The sequence below is a fragment of the Dermacentor variabilis genome, chromosome 5, assembly GCF_050947875.1.
Source record: "Dermacentor variabilis isolate Ectoservices chromosome 5, ASM5094787v1, whole genome shotgun sequence".
NCBI lineage: Eukaryota > Metazoa > Arthropoda > Arachnida > Ixodida > Ixodidae > Dermacentor > Dermacentor variabilis.
Window position 1 is genome coordinate 160,516,850 of NC_134572.1, and position 24,928 is coordinate 160,541,777.

The following is a 24,928-nucleotide window of genomic DNA, read 5'->3' on the forward strand; positions in this document are numbered from 1 at the left end:
ACACAAAGAAATAACATCATGTGGGGCTTGTTGCACTGATTATTTATTCTGGATTGCAGCATCTTGTTGTGACACCCAAAAATTCTATCACCAGAAGTACCAATTCACGTAAAAATTCACCATCTGGCTAGAAGCGAGGGAAGAAATTTATTGCTCATCAATTTTTGTTTCAATTAAACATAAGAAAACTAAAAAGAATGCCTGCTAATGTGAACACTTGGTCTGAAGAGGTCCTACATTTCCCTGCACAAAAAAAAGTAAGAAAGAAAAGCGCTGGCTACACTTGCAATTTCAGTCACTGCCAGATGTGATGATGGCTTAACACAAAGCACCAGCATGTACAAGATCATATCTGTTTATTTCAACACTTTTTTTTCTGTCAAATACAAAACACAAAGGAATGGTGGCCCTCTAATGAAGGCTGAAGCTTTAACAAAGGTGACACCAAAAAAATGGAGCACACATTTCGCACACACTGTTTGGTAGTACAATCTAGTCATTGATTTAATAGTGGTACACACAAGACTTATTTGTCATAAATTAAATAAAAATTCATTCATACGTTGCATAATCTTAACGTAAACGTTTCGAAATAAATAAGTACCTAAGCACTTCCAAACAACCATGCCAGAAGACCAGGAGAAAAAAAACAAACGCCACTGGCACATATGTCAAAATGTGAAATTCGCACCATCAAACAAATGCAGATATGATGAGTGGCCTTGGAAATGGTGGCAATGGTGATGAATGTCACAGCTCGTCGCTTGCCTTCTTGCTTCGAGCCTGCAGAGTGGGACAGATGGAAGAGTGTCATTTTGCAACATTCAAAGTGCAACAACAACACGCAGTGAGGGACTAGTTGGTTGAATTCACAGTGCAAACAAGAGCGACCGAGATTGAAGTCATCATCATCGTTATCAATTGCGTTCACCTTCTCTGGTGTTCGTCCGCGTACTACTGTCCACAGCTGTGCTGCCTCTACAGCAATAATCATCGTCAGCTTGTTCTATGCGCAAAGCAGGACAGGAGCCTTTTCACCCCTGTCTTGTGCCAGCTGGCTCTATCTGCATAAATTTGCGGATCCTATCACACCACCTAACCTTCTGCCACCATCAATGGCGCTTGTTACTTTAATCATTAATGAACCATCAGTTCTATGCACTACGCCCAAAGCCATTCTTCCTCTTGATCTCCACTGGAATGTTGGCCACCCCTGTTTGCTCTTTATTACTTAGTGCCATCTTCCCGTCCTAACGCTTCACTTGTTGTCTCCATTGTTCATTATGCAGTAGTTAGCTCAAGTTCCTTTATCAACCTGCAGGTTTCAATGCCCTAAATTAGTAATGGCAGCATACATTTCTTGAGTACTTCTCTTTCCAAGGATATTGGTAAGCTGTCATTCAGGAATTGAGAATGCTTGTCACTACACTAAAATTAAGTTAAATTCTGGAGTTTTAAGAGCTAAACCCCGGGTCTGATCAAAAGGCACGCTGTAATGCGGGACTCCAGGTTAATTTTGACCACCTGGGGTTCTTTAACATGCACCCAAGTTTAGGTACACAGGAGTTTTAGTATTTCACTCCCATCAAAATGCAGCCGCTAAGATCAAACCTGCAACGTCCAGCTCTGCAGCGCAACTCCATAGCTATTGGGCTACGGCAGCAAGTTCTGTCATCACACTCCAAACAAATAAACATAGGTTGAAGCTGATAGCTTGTTGCAATTACATGTTGAACATGTGTGACTGACAACAAATATGGCAAGATGGGCACAATATTCAGCAGCAACCACTACAAGGGTAAACAGTTGCCAAAAAAAGCTTCTGTCACCTCCTTGCAGGCTTATACTGGTCCCTCAGGCGCAATAACACTGCACAGAGAGCGGAGATCGGGACTGGCTACAAAAAAATATTTACTTCCTGTAAAAGAAGTATTGTGTGCCCAGATAACTTTCTTTTATGGGCAATCATCGCTCAAACTGCGTCCAAACAGCAACGTCGTAATGCAGAGCCTAACGAGTGCTGGAAATGGTTTCTGGTAGGTTGTGTTCCAACTTTCAAACTGACTGAGCACCGGTGTGCTAGAATGTGGGAGTGCATCTTCTCACTGCAATGCACATGACCGTGAGCTGAGCTTGGCTGGATTCATGAGGCTAAAGCCAAGTGTTGAAACAGCCGTGCCATCTAATGTCATTCAAGATGTGCTGTTTTCATGGCATCCCTATTGGTCAGCGTTAGCATATTTTCAGACTCAAACAGCCATAGTAACTCCCTGCTAGTCAACGCTCCTGCTTTCGTGTACTTGTCTGTCATATTGAGTGTGCTGTTAATGATGCTCATTGGCAAAGTGTGCCTTGTAACCATGATTCATTAAGCATACCTGCCAACCTGTGAACCTTAAAATTTGTGATACTTCCGCAGATGGAAGGGAAGGGCAGGGAGGTTAGCATGCATATTTAAGAACCTTACCATGAGTACACAGCTTTGGTGGCATGCATACAAACATCATTAAGAATTAGTCAGCTTTAGACGTAGCAAAGCAGCAGCAACAAACTTGGCACAGCCAAGAGTAACATATCTTTTTTAGGTCATGGTTACTTCTTCAGTGACCTTGCTGTCACTGAATGAATAGACTTGCTAGAACATACCAGATAAACTTGCTAAAACTAAGTAGCCTTCCAGTATACAGTGTCTTCTGTTGGTGCACAAATGTGACGGCACAATCACAATTGATTTTTTGCAGGCATATTTTGGAATCACCTTTAAACCTTCAAAACTCTTATGAACAGAATTTATGTTTTTGTACAATGTGACATAAATATCGTGAAATGGGCCTGAATTCATAAATTTTAGAAAAATTCAGGACAGTTTGCAGGTATGTTCATAAGTGCTAAGCTCCAGGTCTTAGTAGACATCTCATTTGTGTTGTCATTTTTGCATATCTTAGGCCCATTTCCATTCTAAATCAATTAAACTCAAGCAGAATGCGCATTTCACAGTATCACAATCTGGCTTGCCATTTCTGCAGGTCTCGACTCAATATGGCATACTAACATTCACAACCTCACACCTGTGTTTCCATTCTAGGAGATGTTTGCTTTTACTGCTGCAAAATGGCATACTTAGAAGGTGTGTTTTCAGGGGATTCTGAATGTAGTTTTTGTTTCTTGTTTTTTATTTCACAACTTATTCGGTACATTCTAGCCACTTTTGATTGTTTTTAACTGAACATTTACTGAAAAGAAATGCCAACACTGACCTGCAGTGCCTGTCTTTTGTAATGACAGATGTTATGATTAAATGTTGGCTCTTAATACTTGTTGCAGCCAGTCACCCATGGAATACTATAACAATTTACATGTCTTAGATGTCCCTATTTGTAGCATCAGAAGCCCAATTAATTAATACTTAGTACTTTGAGGCACCGATTTTTTTTCTGTTCACTGAAAATTTATTTCACCACACATTTTTAGCACCTTCGGAATCATGAAAAGTGTACAGCTTCAGAGCAGATTAAGAATTTCAAGTTGTTCAGTAAGTTATGCCAAGTTAATAAAAAATTTGCACTTCATGCAAGATTTCTCAACAGGAATGTCAAACATGCTAACATCAAGTATCTCATTTAGTGAGCCTGCAAAGCACACATCCAGCCACTTGAAAAAGCTGCCTGGTGTAAAATATTACAAAGAACAATAAAAGAAGTGAATCCGCTACACGACAGCACGCTGACGTCGAGAGAAAACATCCTGCCATATACCTTCCAGCTAGTTATACTAAAACACTTTATCCATATTATTGAAATTTGCAAGCAAGTGCAATCAAAAGCAGTTGAAGATGTATAAAACACTTCCAATTATAATTATTGTTTAATTAATTTTTGCTTTTGATGGAGTGTCTTTATGTCCACAATTGTGCACCATAGTGCCTCAAGGGGTTAAAATACTTAAAGGGGGCATGACACGGTCACCCAATAATTTGTGGTTTCCCACGAGAAACTGTATGGCTATACACGCATAAAAACTGGGCAGTAAAAGCACATTTCTGTCCAAAATATGAGCTAGAACTCTGTGCTCTAAGCCCCGCCCTCCGGAGCCCACTGCCATATTGCCAAGCCGTGTGCGACATCATGCACTGCATGGAACCGAGCCATCGTCTGCTACAAAATCGGCCACCACTCCAAGTGAGGTCGGAGCATAGCTGCCGTTTCTTGCCTTATTTGCTACAGATGTTGCGTGCCATGTTTTTGACATGGCCAACTTCGCATGATTAGGCAAGCGAGGAATCTTTGAGCAGGACATGCAGCGATGACATAGGATACGCTGCGCATTTTTACTTCAACCTCATCGCCACCAGCTCAAGTGATAAAACACAGCCTCCGAGATTCGCACGGGCCGGCTGGCTTGTGCAAATCTCAGAGGCCATGGATGAAGACCGCGTAGTAAACGTGGTCAACATATATGGCGACATTGGTGTAGCGCTAAATGCTGCAGATGCTTTTCCACGCTCTTGGTATTTCATGCATTCAGTACTGCTTAGCCATCCGTTCACAGGAGGCAAAGTCTGGTGTTACTTCGCACAATGCAACTTGTTACGCGCATAGAGTGTTTGCTGGCATGCATTTCTCTAGGATCCGTACTCAACAAAACCATAATGTTAAGCTGCTGCGTGTTCCCACCAGCTATTTTTTTTCCCCCACTGTAGTTGTGTGCAGCATTAGATGCGCATGCTCGTGTCCACGGCGCAAGGATTTGGCGCGATGTACGCTTTGGCTAAATTTTTATTTGAACTTGCTTTATTGCACCCGATATCTATAAAACAAATAGCAAGGCTAACGCCTGAACGGGGCGGTGCCTGCCGCATGGGTCAGTGCTTGAGCACGGTCGACATAGTGTCTGGCCACAGCTGCAGCTTTCTCACGGGTACCCCAAATTTGGCGATCAGTCGCAAATCGACGTCGTAGCTGCCTGGCGTTCGCAGAACAAAACAAAATAGTCAGATAATCGCCAGTCCTTCCTGCCCCCATTTATCTTCCAAGACTTAAGTTTGACCGGCTCCTTGGGGAACCCAAAGTACGATATGGAGCACTCCTTGCTCCACTCGCTCTAGCACCCAACAGTGCTACATAGGTGCCGCGGTGGCATTGTTTCAGCCACTACAAGTTTAACAATTCCAATGGCAAACTGAACAAAGCAGAAGTTTCCCGCATGCGCGCACAGCTGACACACCAATTCTTCGTCAGAATATGCAATATACATGCTCGCTCGGCAGGCATGCAGCCTGTGACGTCACGGCTCAGGAGCATGCCAGTGTTGCCCCACTGTTATGCTGTTCGAGTGCAATATAAAAAATGCAATTACAAATTACTTGCTGGCTCAAATGCGCTAACATTTTGGCAACGTGTCTTGAACGCACAAAGATCATCTCCCACAATACAGATTATGATAAAAAATTGGGCGCCATGACCCCTTTACAACAAATAGGTATTCTATTTGCTGTAGTTTACATTCTGTCGCAAAAAGACTTCTGCGAATTTTCAGTGGATTTGTAAAACCCTGAAAATATGAATGTATACTTAACAGCTTCTTGCAAATTTCAAATGCTTTAGTGGAACAAGTGCAAAAAAAGAAAAAGAAAAATGGCAATGCAGTCTGACACCCAACAGTGCGAGAAAGTCAGACCAAAGGAGCTTGCACTTTTAATGAGAATCTACAATTAGTGGCATCACATTAGAGGGTGCAAAATTTCGATGCTATTTCTTTGTTTTGCAATATTCTTGAGTTCCAAGACAAGTCCAGTTCGGCATATATATATATCTCCATTCTTAAGGGAAGCCTCGAAATATTGTATATATTCGGTTCGCCATTCTTGCCATAGAAATAAACTCAATTTCATCATTGTTATTTCAGATGGAGTACAGTAGCACTACTTATTTTTTTTTATATGCTTATACTTCTTATTGATAAGATCTATTAGATCTTGAAGTTCCTGGGAAAACAGAAAAAAAGATATGATTTGGTAGAACCAACATTTACTTTTAGGGTTACTTACAAAAACTGGTAAACACAACAGTAAATTACTGAAGGTGCATATTGCCATATGTGTAAAAACACAGAATATGCAACTGCAGGCCAGAGCTTGCATAACACAAATCGCCAAAATTTGCACAGAGACCTCCCAAGAGTCACTGGGAGAGAAGGAGCATTTCACCAAGCTGAAAAGCTTCCCTTTCCTAGTGAACCAGCTGATAGTTCTGACTGGAAAATGTTAGTTCTGAAGGAACATGAGGACTAACAAGGCCAACTTGCAGCTAATAAAACAGGCTCCCAAGCTGATAACAGGGACAGAACGTTTACTTAGACAACCTATGTAGGGGTCGCCACAGGTCCCCTGGAAACAGTTCAGCTGGAAATTCTGGGACAAGTCCTGACTTTAGAAAATACCGATAATGGTTACAGCAAACAATAAATACCTAAAAAATTGTTTCCGTGGGTTACCACCAACACTGTGGTCTTGAATTTACATTGAGCCTTATGTCTTTACATAGATGAGTGCTGCAACCGTCAAGATTTTCCAATAAGCGTCTTGCCACTTCGCAAGACAAATAGGTCACAGGAAGACTGGAAATTTCAGTGGCCAACTGTAGGCAAACAAGGGAAGCCAACATTTCGACAAGAGACCTGTCTTTGTCACATTGTATTCAGGTTGAGGCTGTCCTCGTTTGGCCAGTTCTGCTTGCTAGTTAACATACATTCATGGCAGATGGCGCAAACAAAAATCAATGCTAAGCTTACAGACTAGATTATGTTATTCCTAATGAAAAATGCTTTAACAATTTCCTTAGCATTGGTATTTGTTAGCATAACGAAATATAGTGCCCTGAAACACTGCCATGCAGCCACATTTTGAGCAGTGCACTGACAAATGCAAATTAGGTATGCCTTTTAAACTACTATTACAGTAGATTTCAGTTAGCTCGACCTCGGTTAACTAGAGTCCTTCCTTATTTCAAGCACACTTTAAAGTCCCGGCGAGAAACCATACACTGCTACGGAAGAAAAAGTCATTTAGTTTGAACATGAAAGCATGCCGTTTTGGTTCATTTGACCTCCAACGATCCAAACTGGTGCCACTCATGCATGCAGTGGTTACTAAAAACTTGAAAACAGAAGAAATTTTGCCGATGGTGCTACTGCTTGCTTAGGCGATGATGGTGACAGCAGCTACTTGTCCTGCAGTGGTGGCGACGACTTGCGCTGTTGGCCTAGGCAATCTCTTTTTTGAGGATTTTGTCAGCGCCAATGACAGGGTTGAAATCTATGAGTGACTGACCTACTATGAATTGTACATTTATTGTAATACTGTACTGAAGTAGCCTGTCGATGACAGACTACTTTGAGCAATAATTTTTAAAAATGATCTGATTTCTTTCATTTCGCTGCCGTTCGCTAATTTGTCCTTTCGGATAATTCAACCAAATCTTGCAGTACCACGATGGTTGAATTAATGGCAGGCAACTACACTATGCTCCTGCAGGCACTGCAGTAGCCTTGACAAGTGTCTTTGTAATTTGACTAAACCATGTACTTAGAGGTAGGTTGGTACCTGTCTCACCTCTTCAGGGGACTAAAATATATGTTGCCAGCAGGATGTTGCCAGCAGGATTTGAACCAGGGTCTTATAGTCCAACAGCTGAATGCTCTGCCACAGATGCAGGCATCGAATGAGTGAACAACTCAAGTTTGCCACACTCCCAACCTTTTCGTAGCCCGCACTACGAGACGGTTTGTGCGTATGCGACAGTGTATAGTGACTATCTGCTTACAAAAGCAAGAGTTTGCTTGAGGCGCACCAGTTTCCCCCACGGAAGGACTTAGCGCTGCTGAGAAGGAGGTGCAGAAGTAGTGCACCGAGCAAGCGAGGCTTAAGTATGCCATGAAACAAGGGGTAGAGTGAGAGCATGTCCCGGATCATCTGTTCTGTCTGTGCTACTACCCACCATGAGTGTCAATCAACTGGCCCAGTCTTCTACCCTGCTGCTATCCAACAGACACACCTGTACACAATGTGCCTTTCACCCACTGGTAAGATCTTTGCATCAATGATGACTGAAGGTGACATTCTTTCGCATGTGGTCCTACTGAATATGCAGTAGCGCAAGCAGAAAGAACTATCTTAAAAATTGGGAGACTGACATGTTTTTCAGCATTTTCGCAACCTGTTTATCTGCCCTGGAGGGCTGTTGTCACCAGGCCACCCGTAGGCTAATTGTCATTTGCACAACATCATAGGCACAGATAGCAGCAGTACTCTTAGCAACGTGTTGAACTTCAGTCCAACCACACTGCGTTAGAAACACTTATATTACATGTGCGTTCTTGTCAAATGAATAAAAGAAAAGAAGCCAACACATACCCATGAATGTTGCTGTTGCCAACCTTTGCACCAGCAGCCAAGCAAAATCTTATCATTTCAATTAATAGCCATGCGCACTCTAATTGAGCTCCGCATCACAAAATGGCACTACCAGTGCTGCCACTGACATCTTTGCCTCCAGTGTTGTCATTCCACCAACAGAAACTAAATTGTGGGACTCAACATGTCAAAACTGCACAGCTGGTTATAAGGAATGCAAAAGGAATGCACTTGTTCTATTTTTATAAGTTGGAGTTCTTTTAATGCACACTGAGAGCACCGTACACGATCATTAATGCTGTTAGGCACGAGCTAGTTGGTTGTGTTGGGATGCGCGACTCTCGCGCGTCCCCTGATATGTTTTTCCCGCATGGCGCGCCTCCTGTAATCCGGCTTCGCCGCGTGGCATGCGTGATGCCCGCGGCGGTCGATGTGGTTGGGGCGCAGTGCGAGAGATGGCGCGAGTGTTGCGTTGCTAACGCCGCCTCACGACAGGGTTACTTGGGGGCGCAGGGGAGAACTGGGCGCAGGGGCGCAGGGGCGCTGGCTTTTTCCCAGCGGGTCGGCAAACAGCGTGGACGTCCCGCGCGCCGCCGACCCATGCTTCTGCGAGACCGCCTCGCGTGGCCGCCTTGGAATGCACCACCGTTGGCGTGACCGTACACGCGAACGACCAGGCGTTGGGATCCAGCATGGGGCGAACATATTCGCTCGCTATGCGGTCGCGGTAAGTCGGACTTCTAGATTTGTGGCGCGCCCATCGGCATGTTTTGTGGATAGCAACTCGGCTAGCAGGCATTGATCTAAGGTGCAATAAATGCCCTTGTGATTGTTTGCACTACTGTGTTGTCGTTCCTTTGTCCGAAGAGCACGGGTGTGAGAGACCCCACAGTTGCTAGGTACTTGGTACATGTTTCCAACCTAAAATGAAATGGGACACCAAGAGAGGACGCAGACAACACAAACGCTGCAATACAACCGAGGTTTACGTAACATGAGGCCACACAGGCAATAACCGTCAAACAAAGGATAGCTATCATGCACGCATGCCACTCATTCCCTGAAAATCTTTCTTTCTTTCTTTGATATAGTACCGTACCAACAGAAGCAGTGCTAATGCTGCTATCACTGTCGGTTTTGATGCCAAATGCTTCCCGTCAGAATGCAGTCACAGTGGCCGGGAATCGAACCCGCGGCCTCATTCTCAGCAGCACGACACCACAGCTCCTAAGCCCGAGACCACGAGGTTGTAAACAGCAATGCGCACACGAACAGGCCAAGTGCATTTACTGAAAGGCAGCAGCAGCTGCACTCTAGCACGAGCAGTGTTCTGGAGCGACCACTTTCAGAGATGAACGCTCCTGCGAGGTATTGCACAACTTGGCATCGGACATGTCGGTGCACACAGCAGGCAGCACTCCTCGCACTGCGCCTAGCTCACTAGCTTCGCAGAGCACCAGAAACGCTGTCGGCCGTATCTACTTCAGACACTTCTGGTGCCTAATCATGCGAAATCTTGTGAGAGTGTTCGTACCTCTAAAAAAAATTAAATTATGGGGTTTTACATGCCAAAACCACTTTCTGATTATGAGGCACGCTGTAGTGGAGGATTCCGGAAATTTCAACCACCTGGGGTTCTTTAACGTGCACCTAAATCTAAGTACACAGGTGTTTTCGCATTTTGCCCCCATCGAAATGCGGCCGCCGTGGCCGGGATTCGATCCCGCGACCTCGTGCTTAGCAGCCCAACACCATAGCCACTGAGCAACTACGGCGGGTTGATCATATCTCTGAAAGTAATTGCTTGAGAATGTAGCCCCAGCATTCGAACTGCTTGTTCAAGCAACCACGTCAGCACAAGCCTTTGGACTATGCAGAACCAGATTTAATTAAATTCTGTGGTTTTAAGTGCCAAAACCCCGATACAATTATGCAGCATGCCCTAGTGGAGGTCTCCGAATTTCAACTACCTTGAGCTCTCTAGCATGCACTTAAAGCGCCCCTGAAACGGTTCGGACAAATATTGTAGACACGCAGGGTACAGCTAAAATCATTCGCACCACAATTTGTGTGAAACATCTCATATTAAGAGGGCCTACGGACTATTACAAGTTACCCTTCTCCACAGCCATGCATTTTGTCCTCAACTCATTCGCCGAGTGATCGGGGCTAAGCTCCGCCTTCGCTGGCTCTGCGTCATGATGGCACGTCGTGTTGTCAACTTCCGGTTCTCTAAGAGCGTGCGCGAAGCCTCTCCAAACTCTCTGCCAGCTGCTTGGCAGTCAACCCCAAGCGAGAGCTATCGAAGCAGCATGCGTTGCAAGCATTTTGTCACAGCGCCAGACATGTCTAGTATTCCGGTAACGGTAACCACAGGCGAGCTGGGCGTTTTGACGGATGGCTGCAGGCGTAAACCCGAGCTGATGAAGGAACTTTAGCGTAGACGTACGTGAGTGGCCTGATCGGTCTGCACAGTCCAGCCACCTGTTGGCGCAGAGCTTAACCAGCCAAACAAAGCGCTAATATTGCTCTAACCAAGTGTAAAACATTTTAAACATTTACGAAAACGTGTTAACGATTACACTCCCGCAAAAAATTTACACCAGCAGCAAAGAAGAATACATTTTGTTACTGCTACTTTGTGTGGTTGAGCTTCGTGCTAGCAGGTAGCTGCTCTCTTCGTGCAAGATGGCGAAAGTGCGAGTTGTCAGGCTGGTATTCTGGTTTATCGTGTTTGCGCCTTGTGGGACTTCTCCCGCAGTGTTGCCGCGATGAAGCAGCAGAATTCGCCTTTCGTCGTGAAGCTCGAAATCATAAATCGCGTCGAACGCGATGAGAAGTTGGATGGCCCCGCAGCGTGCAAGATTCCGAGGAGCACTCTCGGCACGGTTAGGGCTAAAGTGACTCGACTCGCAACCCGGTGCCCGTGGCGCCCGACGCGTACGCACGCCCGTGTACGAGGGGTTCTTCATACGTGCCGGTTTCCGCGTGCTCGGTGATGACTGTAAATTCTGATGAATGCGACAAAGCCGTTGCCGGTGTTGCCGAAGTTTGGAGCGAGCTGTCAAAATTTCCGGGACATTCGAATCAACGGCGGACGAGTTTGTCAGTGCGACCACGGGAGAGCCCGGAAACGAAGACTACATCGCCGACATCGTACCGAGCACAAATGAAAGTAGGCACGTTGAGGAAAGCAACTACGGTCCTTTGCCCACATCCTCCGAAGTGATTGGTGCACTCGCATTAATCCGGTGCTTCTGCGCGAATGCGGAAGGTTGCGGCCTCAGCTGCTCCGACTCCTTAGACAACGTGGGGAAGTACGTGCGTCGCAGGCAGCGAAGTTGCCCGAGCAGAAGAAAATGCAGGACTAATTTATCCGAAACTAAGCTAGTTTCTTCAATAAAGTGATTTTATAAATGGTATGTGCTTTTATGACATCCAATTATTTAGCAGGCTTATATCGAATTATGCTCTGTATCGAACTGATGGGCGTTTTTTTGCGAGTTCGATATAGCCGGGTTTGACTGTAGAAACAAATTAACTAACATTCCAACTACGTATTACGAATATCATTTGTTCACCATAAAGGTTGACGATGACGCGCCCTGGGCAGCCACTCGGATAGCTTGCCCTACTAACGTCAATTGGGGGATTTACGTCATATAGGTAGGGGTGGCTGAAAATTACGCCGAGCAGTGTATTGTGATCGGCAACTATGTACATTTTTAAAACCTTATAATAAATTACACGCTTCACGCAGAGCACTTAGATGCGTCAATGATCAGGAGGACCTACTCTGACTTAGTATGTTTGTACAAAATAGTCAAGATCGTTTCAGGGTCCCTTTAAACAAATCTAAGTACAGTGGAATCTCGTTGATACGATTCTCACGGGCACCGAAAATAAAAACGTATTATCCAAAACGGACTCCAAAAGATCGCGAATAATACATACTTGGCACAGAACTTGCTTTTATTAAAGCACTTTAAAATAATCCGTCACTTTGCGCTGCACTTTTTGCTTTTCGAGGTCCTGCAGCAAGCTTTTCTGGAACTCGTAAAAACGAGTAGCAGTTTCCTCGCTGAGCTCCGCAGGCGCGACAAAGCCACGAAGCCCGTCCAAAGCTTCGAGAGCACCGTCAGTATTTAATGGCCGACGATCGCTGCTGCAACCTCCGGCGTCTTGGTTGTCATCGTCGTCGCTCTCCTCTTCAGCGGTAACATCTGCAATGATGTCTTGGACGGTGCGCAATTCACATGTCGCCAGTTGGTCGTCCGCCGATACAAACTCTTCCGGAGACGCGTCGACATTGAGGTCACCCCAGTCCGGGATGTCAATCTCTGCGCCGTCATCTCCATTTTCCTCAGTATCGCCAGGTGCACAAAAAAAGCCACACTTCTTGAAGCAGTTGGCGATGGTGTCAGGTTTGACGCGATCCCATGACATTGCCAGAAAATGGATGGCATCAAGAAGATCCACCTTCAAGCTGGCATCTTTCCGGTCAATCTTGGCCAAAAAGCGTCTGATCAACAAGCTCCTAAAGTGAAATTTCATGTTTCTAATGATTCCTGCATCTAGGGGCTGCAAGTGGCTGGTGCAGTTGGGCGGCAGGAAAATTACCTTTACGTTTTGCAGCCACGAAGTATCGACAGGGTGCGCGGCACAATTGTCGAGAACCAGACGAATTCTACGGTTCGCGGCACGCATCCGGGCATCCAGAAATGTGAGGAACTCTGTGAAAAGGGCTCCGGTCACCCATGCCTTCTTATACGCTTTATAAATGACAGGAAGGCGTGGGTTACGCGAAAAGCAGCGTGGCTTCCAGTATTTGCCTATGACAGTAGGCTTGAGCTTCTCGGTTCCATCAGCGTTGCAGCACAACAATACGGTGACTCTTTCTTTGCTTTTTTTTCCGCCTTGACACGTCTCACCTTTTATGCTGAGACTTTTCTCGGGCTGAAGATTGATGAACAACCCAGCTTCATCTGCGTTGAACACGTCCCTTGGCTGGTACTGAGCAATCACCGCCGGCAGAGTCGAAAGCCAGTTGGAGACCTGATCTTGGTCGGCAGACTTCCCTTCGCCGGAAACTGTTTTATACGACAGGCCATGCCGTGTTTTAAAACGATGGAGCCACCCGCCCGAAGCTTTAAAATCTTCGATGCCCAACGAGAGTGCTATCTCATCAGCTCTCTCGCGAACAACTGTCCCGTCCACGTTCACGCCCGCCGCCCTTACTTCCCTGAACCATGCCAGAAGAACCTCTTCCATCTTGCCATGCTGGGCGCCCCTTGTTTGCTTCACGCCGGCGCCGAAGACTTGAATGTTCTTCTGAATTTCTTCTCGCTTGCCAACGATCGTGTTCAGCGTGGAGACAGGCAAACAAAGTTCGCGTGCCAGGTCGACACGTTTCTTCTGCGGATTTTCGTCGACTTTTGCTAGGACGTCGAGTTTTTCTTTCAGCGATAACGCTTTACGCTTTCTAGACATGGTGAAGCGCACGGGTGAAACGCGGCACCAAAACAGAAGAAACGATAAGGGCGAAGTGCAAGCTGAACGCTCGAAACACCAAAATGGCAACGAGAAATGGCAAGCACAAAGCCAACAAAGCCTACAGCATCGTCAATGCATGCGCCAATCACTGCTTCTTGGTCACGTGATTTTACCGTGAGTACTATGTCTTAGGATAGATGGCGCTAAAAACCTTCGGTGCGTTTGGTGTGCGAGCTTGCGAAAATTGCTCCCAGAGGCCGCCACACTGCTGCAGGCGCTGTGCAGAAGCACGGCCGAACTCTAGCCGAGCCGAGCCAGGCCAAGCCTCGAGCATACAAAGCGCGCGTCGCCGCGTCTTTAGTCCGCCGTGCCTGTCGTTTCGCTCGATGTTAATTTCAGTAGCTCTGCCCACCCGCTTCAAAGGACTGGCTCTGATGTTATCATCATACAGAAGACGTTTCCGGGATCGTATTATCCAAACCGACGTGGAAATACGATCGTATTAGCCGTACAAAAATGCATTTACCTCTATAGGGCATCAGCCGGGAACGAAAAAAAAAACGTATTATGCCGAAAAACGTATTTAGGCGAATCGTATCAACGAGATTTCACTGTATACGAGCATTTTTGTACTCTGCCCCCATCTAAATGTGGCCACTGCAGGCAAAATCGAACCTGCGACCTCGAGGTCACCGGCACAATGCCTTAGCCACTAAGCCACTGCAGCCGGTAAATTTTATTTATGGAGGTGGCTTTTTCAAGTGTAATCTGTTTGATTTAATCTCACGGCCATTCTTAACAAAGACGTTTCATAACTTTGCAATGCAAGGAAATGCAGCAGCACTTCAAGCTTACCTTGTCACCGGCATTCTTCCCATAATATGGCTTATTTTCAATCGTGATTGTTTCCAGCTGATCCTGCTGAATTAAATAATCTTTTGCCTCCCATGCCTGTGAACCATCCCTGAATGTAAACAGGGCTCGATTGTCATCAAGGATGTACCTGAAAAGGCAGAACACATGTCCCTGTTAATACCCACGTTGAGATCCCTAACCAACAAAAATATTAATGTGATTGAGATTTTTTGGAAACTTCACCTAGTTTATCGCATGTATTTAAGGGGCCCTGAAACACTTTTCTAACTAATCATAGAATGGCCTCACTACTAAAGGACGGCATCTCATGAATCTCATGCCGCAAAATTTTTTCGAATCCTTCAACCATAATTGGCGTTATTGCACCGATACCCAACTTTCTCTCTTTTCATCTTTGCCAGCATGCTGGAAGCTACACAGCGCAGAAACCAAGAGAGCAAAGCCCCGGCTATAAGTAGTATGTTGCGGCAGCAAAAGGGCTCATCATGGCTTTCCGTGGCGACCACAGTAGACTATGCTGTGCAGCACACCGCTAAAATAACTTTGCACTGCTCGTAGCTGACACAGCTGTGTGCAGTGCAAAGATTAAGTTACTTCCCTATCCTTTTGAGATCGCAGTCATACAATTTTCATTTATTCAACTCGAAATTAGCAATTATGTATTAGTTAGAATGCTCTCGTCATCACAAAATCAGCCAACAGCTTTGGTGCGCCAGCTGCTTTCGATGATGCTACCTGATGACATTACATAAACGAGAGCAAGTGATTTTTCGCTGTGTTTGACAGTAGGTTGTAAATTTCCTTCTAATTGCAGTGCAGTAATATCTGGCTCACGTGTGCACAGCAGCAATGTTTCCTTGCTATGTTCAAAAAAGTGTTTCAGGGCCCTTCACACATTCGGTGACCCAAGTTGTCTACTAGCTCGGGCCACAAGATATGTGCTGGCTGCCGTCTTGCTGAGCAGACAACATGGGTCCCTGGATATGTGGTCGACCAGACAACTTCGGCACTGCGAATGTGACACCGGTCTGTGACCATTCTGGGCCAATCCATCAGAATGAATAGTGCCCCATCTAAAACAGATACCTACGCGTCGAGTACAGCCAGTTGATGGATAGCCATTGCAATGAACTTGCAGCCAGGATATTAGGGATAGTGGGGATTCCTCAGAGTTTCAACGGGAGTGCAGTGATTACAACAATATATACTGTGTCGTGGTATCATTTGGCATTGCAGTTGGCAGCAAGATTGCTACTGTGTGCGTCTGTTGATGCGCCCATAAGTTTATGCAATTCAAAGATGGCATGGAGATACAATAATAATCAGAATCATAACATATAAAACATCACTAATTACACATCAATCATAAGGAAGACTGCTAATTGCATTAATATCCCCAATCATCTCCAAGGATGGATGCATCACTAATCGCATCACATCGCGAAGAAAGCATCTTCCATCGACTTTCTCACTGCTGCTATCTTGCCGAATAGCTCATACACAAAATGGCACTCACTCATATTGTTATAGCACTACTTGTGATCATTCCTATGTTGTCATGTCATCATGGTCATACTGTCATCATTATGTCATAGTTATTCCACTGCTGTCCTGCCCACAACTTGTGCTTGAGAAGGAGAGCTAGGCATGAAAAAATGTGTTCGGTGGGCTACATCAGCCAGGGTTGACATACCATTGTTGTTATTCCATCGTCATTCTAGCGTCGTCATACCATTTAACATTACTGTCATCCATTGTCTTCACGCTGCCGTCGTCATACCATCTTCATCGCTGCTGGCTACAATAGTCTTACAAGGTTGACCAGCAGCAGACATGGTATGAACAGACACCGGATATAGTACTTATTCAGACAGCCCACAGCAGCAGGTGATGCACTTGAGCATGGACAAGAGCTTCAATGCCAACACACCGTCATTGTCATGCCATAGTGATTACATCACCTGCATACAATTGTGATTATTCCTTCGTTGTCATTGTCATATTTCCGCCGCCTTCACCCTGTCGCTGTCAATGCGTTGTCATATTGTTCATTTTCTTCATACCGTTATCGTCACGCCGTTGTTGTCTTTGCGTCATTGTCAGAGTCGCTATCATGTCATTGTTCCATCACCGTCAGCTTGTCGTAGTGATTCCACTGTGTCACGCCTTTGTCATCTTTCCAGCATTGTCAAACCATTGTTGACATACCACTGTAATCCTTTTAAAATCACCATCCTATTGTCATTGCAGCTCTTTCATCCCATTGTTATACCACTGGCATCACGCCACGCCATCGTCCTATCATCTTTGTCACTCCAGCATTGTCATCTCATGATTGTCACATTATCATCATTGTAATGTCATCATGCCACCGTCGTCGTGCTGCTGTGGTTGTTCCAACTTTGTTACTTCTTTATTGCCATACCACTCGCGTCATTTCAGCATTGGCATCACATTGTCAACATGCCATCATCCTTAATTCATCGTCATAATGCTATTGTCACTGTAACGTCACTGTTCCGCTGTGGTCGTTCCATCTTAGTCATTCCGCCATCGTTATACTATTGGCATTATTCCAGCATCAGCATCATGCCGCCGTCATCGTCACTCCAACGCACTCTCCCATGATCATTATGCTCGTCGTCGTCATGCTGCCATGTTCCTTCCATCGCTGTTATTTTGTAGTAGTGATGCCAGTTTCATCATGCCATTGTCATGCTGTTGTCGTCAATGCATCATCATCATCATACAGTCATCTTCATGTCGGCGTGGTCGTTTTATCGTTGCCATGCGTGGCACGTGTATGACCGAGTGCAGCAAGCTTATGCCGAGTAAGGCAGTTCCCAGGGAAATGTGTCCAAACTGGGCCCTGTAATCTCTACTTGCAAATTGTCACTAAGCAGAAACAGCGTTCTTCACAAACACCAATGAAAGCTTCGCTTAAATCGATTCCCACAGCCCATGGGATTCAGAAATTTTTATTCAGTCTGATGTGCACCATGGAGGTGAAACGTCTGCCACACACGGCGGTGGCGCTATTTGCATTATGGTTCAGCTCAGGCAGCCAGGTACCCCCAGCGAGGCACAGCTCTATACAAGGTGGCCACAGTCTAGCAAAATCTTAAACACAAGTCAAAGGTAGGAATGAAACCCCACCACAAGAAATAAAACGAGGAAAAATGAAGATGCTTGAGCTCTCATAAGATATGCATGTTCATAATCTATCATTAAATAAATCCTTGGGTTCAAAACATCGAACTACTTTCAAGCTTTACAGCAGAATATTGATGATCCTTGTAAAAATTGCTGAAGCTGTCAAAGCGCCAAATTTTTTGCTTCACTCCAATGGCGGGGTTGCTGCAACTGTTCTGAAATGTATGCACCTATACCTAACGTAACAATATTACTTCATTGTTAACTACTCCTGCCCTTGCTGCCATAAGGCAGCTGGTAGTATCGTACAAATAAAAAATAAATACAATTTACTTATTGGTGATTGACCTACCAATCCATCAGATTTAACGTCCCAAAGCAGCACATAGCAGGAAATTTTGGATTATATTAAACAACATGAATTTTTTTAAGTACATATAGCCACCATCATTAAGCACCTTATTGCTTCGCCTGTTGAGAGTGCTGGAGATTTCTGGTTGACAATATTAATACATTAGCTTAATGCATCTTCCTTCCACAGCAACCAATGTTTGCTCCTTACAGCACGTGTTTGCTCAGTTAAGCTGTTATAGATGTGCCTTCACTGTACGGGTAAAGCCTGATGGTGGTTGTACAGTACAGAGGCATTTTTACATTCTGCCCCAAAGAGAATGCAGCTGTCACCCACAGGAATTGAACACGTGACTTCACAATAGCAGCAGTACACCAAGCTACTGTAACAAAAACCAGTAAATGGGCAACAGGTGAACAACAGTCAGCATGATTCTTCTTTGGCTCAGGAATCTGGAGCTGGCCAGTGAACCACATGCGTAGGTCATTTTACCATGACATGCAGACATGCTGGCAGGCATTTGTTTTCAAAATTACAAATATTTGTACACCCTGAGTAGCAAGTCAAAACACATGAAGAAAACAATCAAGCCAGGCAAGGCATAGGGGTAAATAACTGTCATTTTTAATTGAAGAGCCAAATAATATAGGAAATTCAAGCAGACCAAAAGACAATTTGCCGTAGGTGGGATCTGAACCCACATCTTCCTTATTAAATCTGCACATTTAATGTGGAATGTTTGTTTCTGCAGTACCACAGAAAGATGTGAACAGAGTTGTACTGTACATGAAGCTCAAATCATTAAAGCATTGCAGCCATGAAGATTGTGATGCATAAAATGGTCAAATGCTTTTGCGGACAAATAGCATGTACACTTGAAGTGCAGTAGGTCTGATGTAGAAATATGTGATCACACTTCCACCCACACACACACACAAAAAAAAAAAAAGAAACTCCATTATTGAGTATTTGAGAAAATTTTCTTATTCATTGAAGGACCTTACATATGTTCTTTCTATATGGAGGAAATGTGCAGCAACTTGCAGGACTACTAGCAATGGAAAAACAGAAAAAAAAAAGAGAAAGCTTCAAGCTAGGGGTCCAATAACTTTTCAATATTTTACACAGCACATACATTTAGCATGCAGCCTTCTACCACTTGTCTCATTTTCTGGCAACATATATATAAGCGTAACAAAACAATTACTTTTGTATTACCAGACACAATGAGCACGAAGAATAACAGGAACAGAGGGGCTCGACGTTTATTAATGATAAACATATGCAGCTAGCAAACAATGAAGCCGAATTTACACCTCATCTATAATTGCCTATAGAAGTCATTAAAAAAAGAACGGTTAATTGACACTGTGCTTTTCTTGGCAGATTATTGACATTATTCACAAGGAACGCAAGTGGGTTGGTGGCTAAGGCGTTTGTGCCCTTGTGTTTTTTTTAAATGCCCATTAACAACTTAGTGGTTTGAATTCTAGCTCAAGAAACTTTGTACAGTAGAACATTATTACTTATACAAAAGGTACCTTCACGATTCACATCAACATAAGCTGGCAGCAGGCAGACTTACCTGTCTACGTTAATATGGTTATTCATCAAGCTCGTTTGCCATATACTCGTTATCTCTTCAGTTTCTTCTCTTGTTGGCTTCCCTAAAACATAAGAATACGAAGCAAAACAAGTGAACTCAAGGCAGGTGCTGACAAACTTACTGAAATAAATTTTTTTAAAATTTTGGACGTGCAGGATAAACAGTTTTGACTAGGGGCCATGCAAAGAGTGAAGAAACGGAAAACCATAGGCACAACATTAGAGGGCCTGCTGATGTGCCAATGGTACAGGTTACGCATCACGCAGCAGACAGGGACAACAGCAAGAAACAAGATACACACATGACGCTACGTATCATTTCTTGTGTATTCTATGTTGTTTGATTCCTGCTATTGTCCTGGTGCATCACACACTACATAATCCATAGTGATTGAAGGCCATTAGGACAGGCCTTTGTCTTCCAGTGGAGAGAAATTGGCTGATGACAATGATGAATTAAAGGTTAAGGCACACCTAACACCAACCTTTTTTTCTCTTAGATATGTAACGTTTTTCTAAGGTTGCAAGGCAGAATACCACATTTCGTAACTCCAATGTGGAGTTGGCCACAAAATTTACAGGACACAGGATTTGCGAAAAAGCTAATTTCCGCGAAGCCCGGGCACAAACCTCAAATTCAGTTTCAACATGTAGTAGGTCGTGCAACCTACAGAGTTATCAATCAAATTAAAGGCATCTTGCCTAAACAGAGTGAAAATTCAGTCTTACCATGGAACATGTGTCCCATAAACTTTGTGGTCAGTTGTACTATCAGCTGACCTGCGTCCCTAGGCAGGCTCTCATAGCATGTAGTTGATACTTGGTCGCAGCTGTTGCAATGAAAACTGATCCTGCATGCCATACTTTGTGACAGAACAACAGTGCAGCTTGCAATTTTAGGTTGACCATGACTGTGGAACTCGTAACAATGTATAATTCTGCATATAATCACTTAGCTCAGCTTCTGTTTTAATTACATTCTTAAGAGTCACTTTAACAAGCGGCTCATTACAGCAATGCACTCTAGAGCTTCTTCCTGTACATTTGCTAACCATGCACTGTACCACATTTGAGACTAATAAACTGAAACATAGCTGCAGCCTATCATTGTTAAACTCAGCTGCCTGAGTTTAACGGTGCCTCACATTTAAAGAAGCACTGACTATCATTACTTGAATGTTTTGAATGTTGAAGGTAACTGAAGGAGGTTCTTTTTCTACCTAACAGAGCATAACATTGATATTCGTTGAATATGCTTATCACACCTACATACCTACAGAATAACTCCTGACGCAACATCTCACTGGAGGAGCTAGCTGTTCACACTTTCATGTTTTCTTTCACAATACCATTCCTTAATGATTGGCTGAATGGGTTTTAAAGTCCCAAAGCAATGCAGGAGGTTTAATTGATATGCTTTAGTGGAAGGCTCAAATTAGTGTGCACCTGAAGCTTGGTATGCAAGCATTTTTTGCATTGCACCCACATAATAATAATAATAATATTTGGGGTTTTACGTGCCAAAACCACTTTCTGATTATGAGGCACGCCGTAGTGGAGGACTCCGGAAATTTTGACCACCTGGGGTTCTTTAACGTGCACCTAAATCTAAGCACACGGGTGTTTTCGCATTTCGCCCCCATCGAAATGCGGCCGCCGTGGCCGGGATTCGATCCCGCGACCTCGTGCTCAGCAGCCCAACACCATAGCCACTGAGCAACCACGGCGGGTACGCACCCACATAGGAATGTGTCCTGCACAACTGGGAATCAAACCTGCAACCTTGCGCTCATTAGCAGGATGCCTTAGCTCCTCAATAATTGTGGCAAGTTTAATAAACAATAATGAAGTTAAAAGCAGCAAACTAAAAGTGACATTCTGGAGTCATGCCTACAGTGTAAGTAGCAATCAGCAAATCATATGGCAAGCTTTCAAAAGTTTCTTTCCTTTTCGCAGGAAGAACACAACACTCCTGGGAATACAAAGGAATGGTCTCAGAAAAGTAAGCCCTCGAACGCACACAAACTACAGCCTAAGCTGAACATGACAAGTCTCTGCATCATGCATCCTTGTTACAAATTCTTTTAAAAAAAAGCTTTTCTTTGCAAGGGGTAGATAACAATTATGTTTGACAGACTGGCAAAGTTAATGGCACTTTTCATGTCATAAAATGCCAAGTTGAGGATATTTGTTGGCAATGCAGAAAGTTACCCAAGTTTCAATTTTCTAAATCAAGTAATCTTTATTAGTCAAATACGCAAGTTATGTCACTAAAAATTTCATATTTTAAGTAGTCCTTGCTTTCACTAAGGTGTTGTCTTGTGTTCTAGATTAAAAAAGAAAAAGTAACAGTGCTGGAGTACTTCCTTTAGCAGTTATGATCACTTCTACTAAACATATGTTTTCTTTGACACAATTATGCTGCCAAACAACAACGTGAACAAGACTGCGCATTCAACAGCGTACGAAGTTGTCGGAACTAAGCACACACTCCCCCAATATGAAGGAGAACACTTCATATGTGTTAAAACAGTAATTATTGCACACATAAGTGAGAACCTCACTCACTGCTACTGGTTATGTTGTTCCTCTGTTAAAGAATCCTGCTCATTAAACTTTTCCTCATCACAAGCACACACAAGGAGAATTACCGGCTTTAAACACACATCTAGTGTTCCCTTTCATATTGGCAGAGAGTGTATACGATTAGCAGCACAAATTTTTTGACGCCATTAAGTTAATTCATGTGGCAACACACAAATTGCATTACTTTAGTCATTAGCTGCTTGAACATGCCCTAGCAATTCCTTCTTTTGGCTATTGTGTCTGTACATCCAGAACTGGCAGTCTCACGCCAACTTTATTTTTTGTAAAGAGAGCTTCGTTGGCCAAAAGGACAATTCTCAGTGCGAGGCAGTTGATGTTACCGTTAAACACTGATTTACCAAGTCACATGATGCACAACCAAAAATAATTAGGATAAAGACTGGCATCTGCAGAAACGTTCACACAATGTGCAATGATGTTTGTCATTCTATCGGGGCATGTTACATGCAACCCTGCAGGGCTACGGTAACGGCAATAGCGTAATGACCGTTAGTAGCCTGGACTTCACATAGTCACTTTTACATGAAATTGTCATATGTGACTAAATATTTTCAGTGTGCACTTTCTTGCCAAAATGATAGTATATTCCTTTGAACAGTGGAATATGCATCTTACATGTATGCTGAATGGAGCTAAACGCTATGTATTATGCCCACATTGAAAAACAAATATATTTCGATGGATATTTTCTAGGAACGTTGGTCTTTTGACTATGTGTGTGTGTGTGTGTGTGCGTGTGTGAAGTAGACCACAGCAACTTGGGTAATTGAAGTCACCGTCAAATACTCACCTAGGAGGGTTATAAACGTCATAAGCATTCTGCCTTTCTTTGACGCCCTCAGTATGTTTTCCGGATTTGAAGCGTCCATCTTGCTCATATCAATCTTAGGAGCCGGCCGCATGTACTCTGGGAGTTCGTCAGGCTCTAGCGGCTCTTCGTCTTCCTACAGAAAATAGAAAATTCAAATAGGCGTCAATTACACGCACACGCAAAACGACGAAAGCGTTGCAGCGCTTGCCTCCCACTGTTCGTAAAGTCTCTCCAAGTCGGCGTCATTGAAGTCGCGTACGTCTTTCTTGGCCCAATCTGGTTTCGCGCTTTCCTTCGATTTCTTCGCCGTCGACACCGCGAACAGAACAGCAAAGGCTGCAGCGAACAGTAGCTGCCTCATTTTAGCTTCACTCAACGACCCACCGAACGTGTCACGACTTCTTGGATGTGTATGAACTCATGCCACGAAAGTCTGAGCGCAGCTTCGCGAACTCGCTGCTACTCCGTTCAAATTTGCGGAACAGCACGGAAAAAGAGCGTCAGCGTAAACGCCGGAAAGTGCCGGAAACACGCCAGACGAATAAACCGGACGCTTAAAATACTGTCAGTAGTTCTCTCAACTAACTGCGTATGGGGCTCTTGCATTGCCCAGGGGGCGCTGCGAAAATGGTAAAGCCCCGGGGCTTTAGAAAATGGTGCTAAAAAGCGCCCTCTGTCTTGAACTGGGTAGTACAAAGCTCGGTCGTCTGCTTCGCAAAGCAGGTTTACAATATGGACCCACCACTTTCGGTTTTGTTGTACAACGGCTTGCAGCGAATATCGGGCGCCGAAGATTTTTTCAGGTTGCGTAAAGGCAATAAATTATGCAACGCCGAATACGTGTACGCTGTTTAAGAAATAAGCGGCGAAGTTTTAGCGTGGTGTCAATCGCAATTGTGAAAGGAGTCGCGTACGAAGTTGAACTTCAGCTGCAGGTAAGGTCAGCACGCTGCTAAATCCAGGCGCACAAACGCGAGGAAATGCTTGCTATAAGTGAATTAACAGCAGCGATAAGTAGACATCATGTGTACGGAACTGCTCGAGCGCATGACGGTACGCGCCGCGACAGCAGCGGTCTTTCGACATTGCGGAGTGCGGCGGAGTTTACGCTCCGCGAAACGGCGGGCCTCCTGCAATCTTTGACTGCATGCCGCTAGACAAATAGTTATGCCTGCACTGTAGTAGCGGCCATCTGTCCCTTTAGCAATTGCTGATAAATAACTGCAGTTGTTTATGATGCAATGCATATGAGCTCACAATAACGTACGTGCGAATCGCGCTGCAGCGCGAGTTCGTGCGCTGCTCGCTTGATGTAGCTTTTAATGACAGCGCTCGAACATCGATGTGCTGCAATCAATATACTACCTTGCTGCGCTGCCTCAACGTGCTGGCTGAGGTCAAGGATGAGCACATTTAACTCTCTAACCTGTGTTGCTCGTCGTGGGGTAGTGAATTGCCACCGAATCAGCCCGACCATTTGTGGTCATTTGCACACAGCTAGTCACTTCGATCACCACTTCACACCAGTCGAATTATTAATTGTCGCTGTGGCCGGGTCTCGAATGAATTACGTACCAGTCATGCCTGCTGCTATGTCCGTATGCCGTCGGGACTGTAGGTG

General features: G+C 44.5%; 1 protein-coding gene across 2 annotated transcripts; it reads right to left on the reverse strand.

The window, feature by feature from the left end:
* Positions 1-339: 339 nt before the first annotated feature.
* On the reverse strand, positions 340-23,873 carry boca (LDLR chaperone boca). Of its 2 annotated transcripts, none has more exons than XM_075693691.1 (5): positions 23,516-23,867; positions 23,287-23,440; positions 19,870-19,951; positions 14,759-14,906; positions 340-783 (listed from the first exon to the last, which is right to left on the reverse strand). In XM_075693691.1, exons 1-5 carry the CDS (start codon positions 23,666-23,668, stop codon positions 751-753), a joined length of 570 nt encoding a protein of 189 aa, XP_075549806.1. In that variant the 5' UTR covers positions 23,669-23,867; the 3' UTR covers positions 340-750. The 2 variants fall into 2 exon arrangements, with proteins under 2 accessions (XP_075549806.1, XP_075549805.1); XM_075693690.1 differs by lacking the exon at positions 340-783 and adding an exon at positions 5,686-5,983 and having other exon boundaries at positions 23,516-23,873.
* Positions 23,874-24,928: the final 1,055 nt, after the last annotated feature.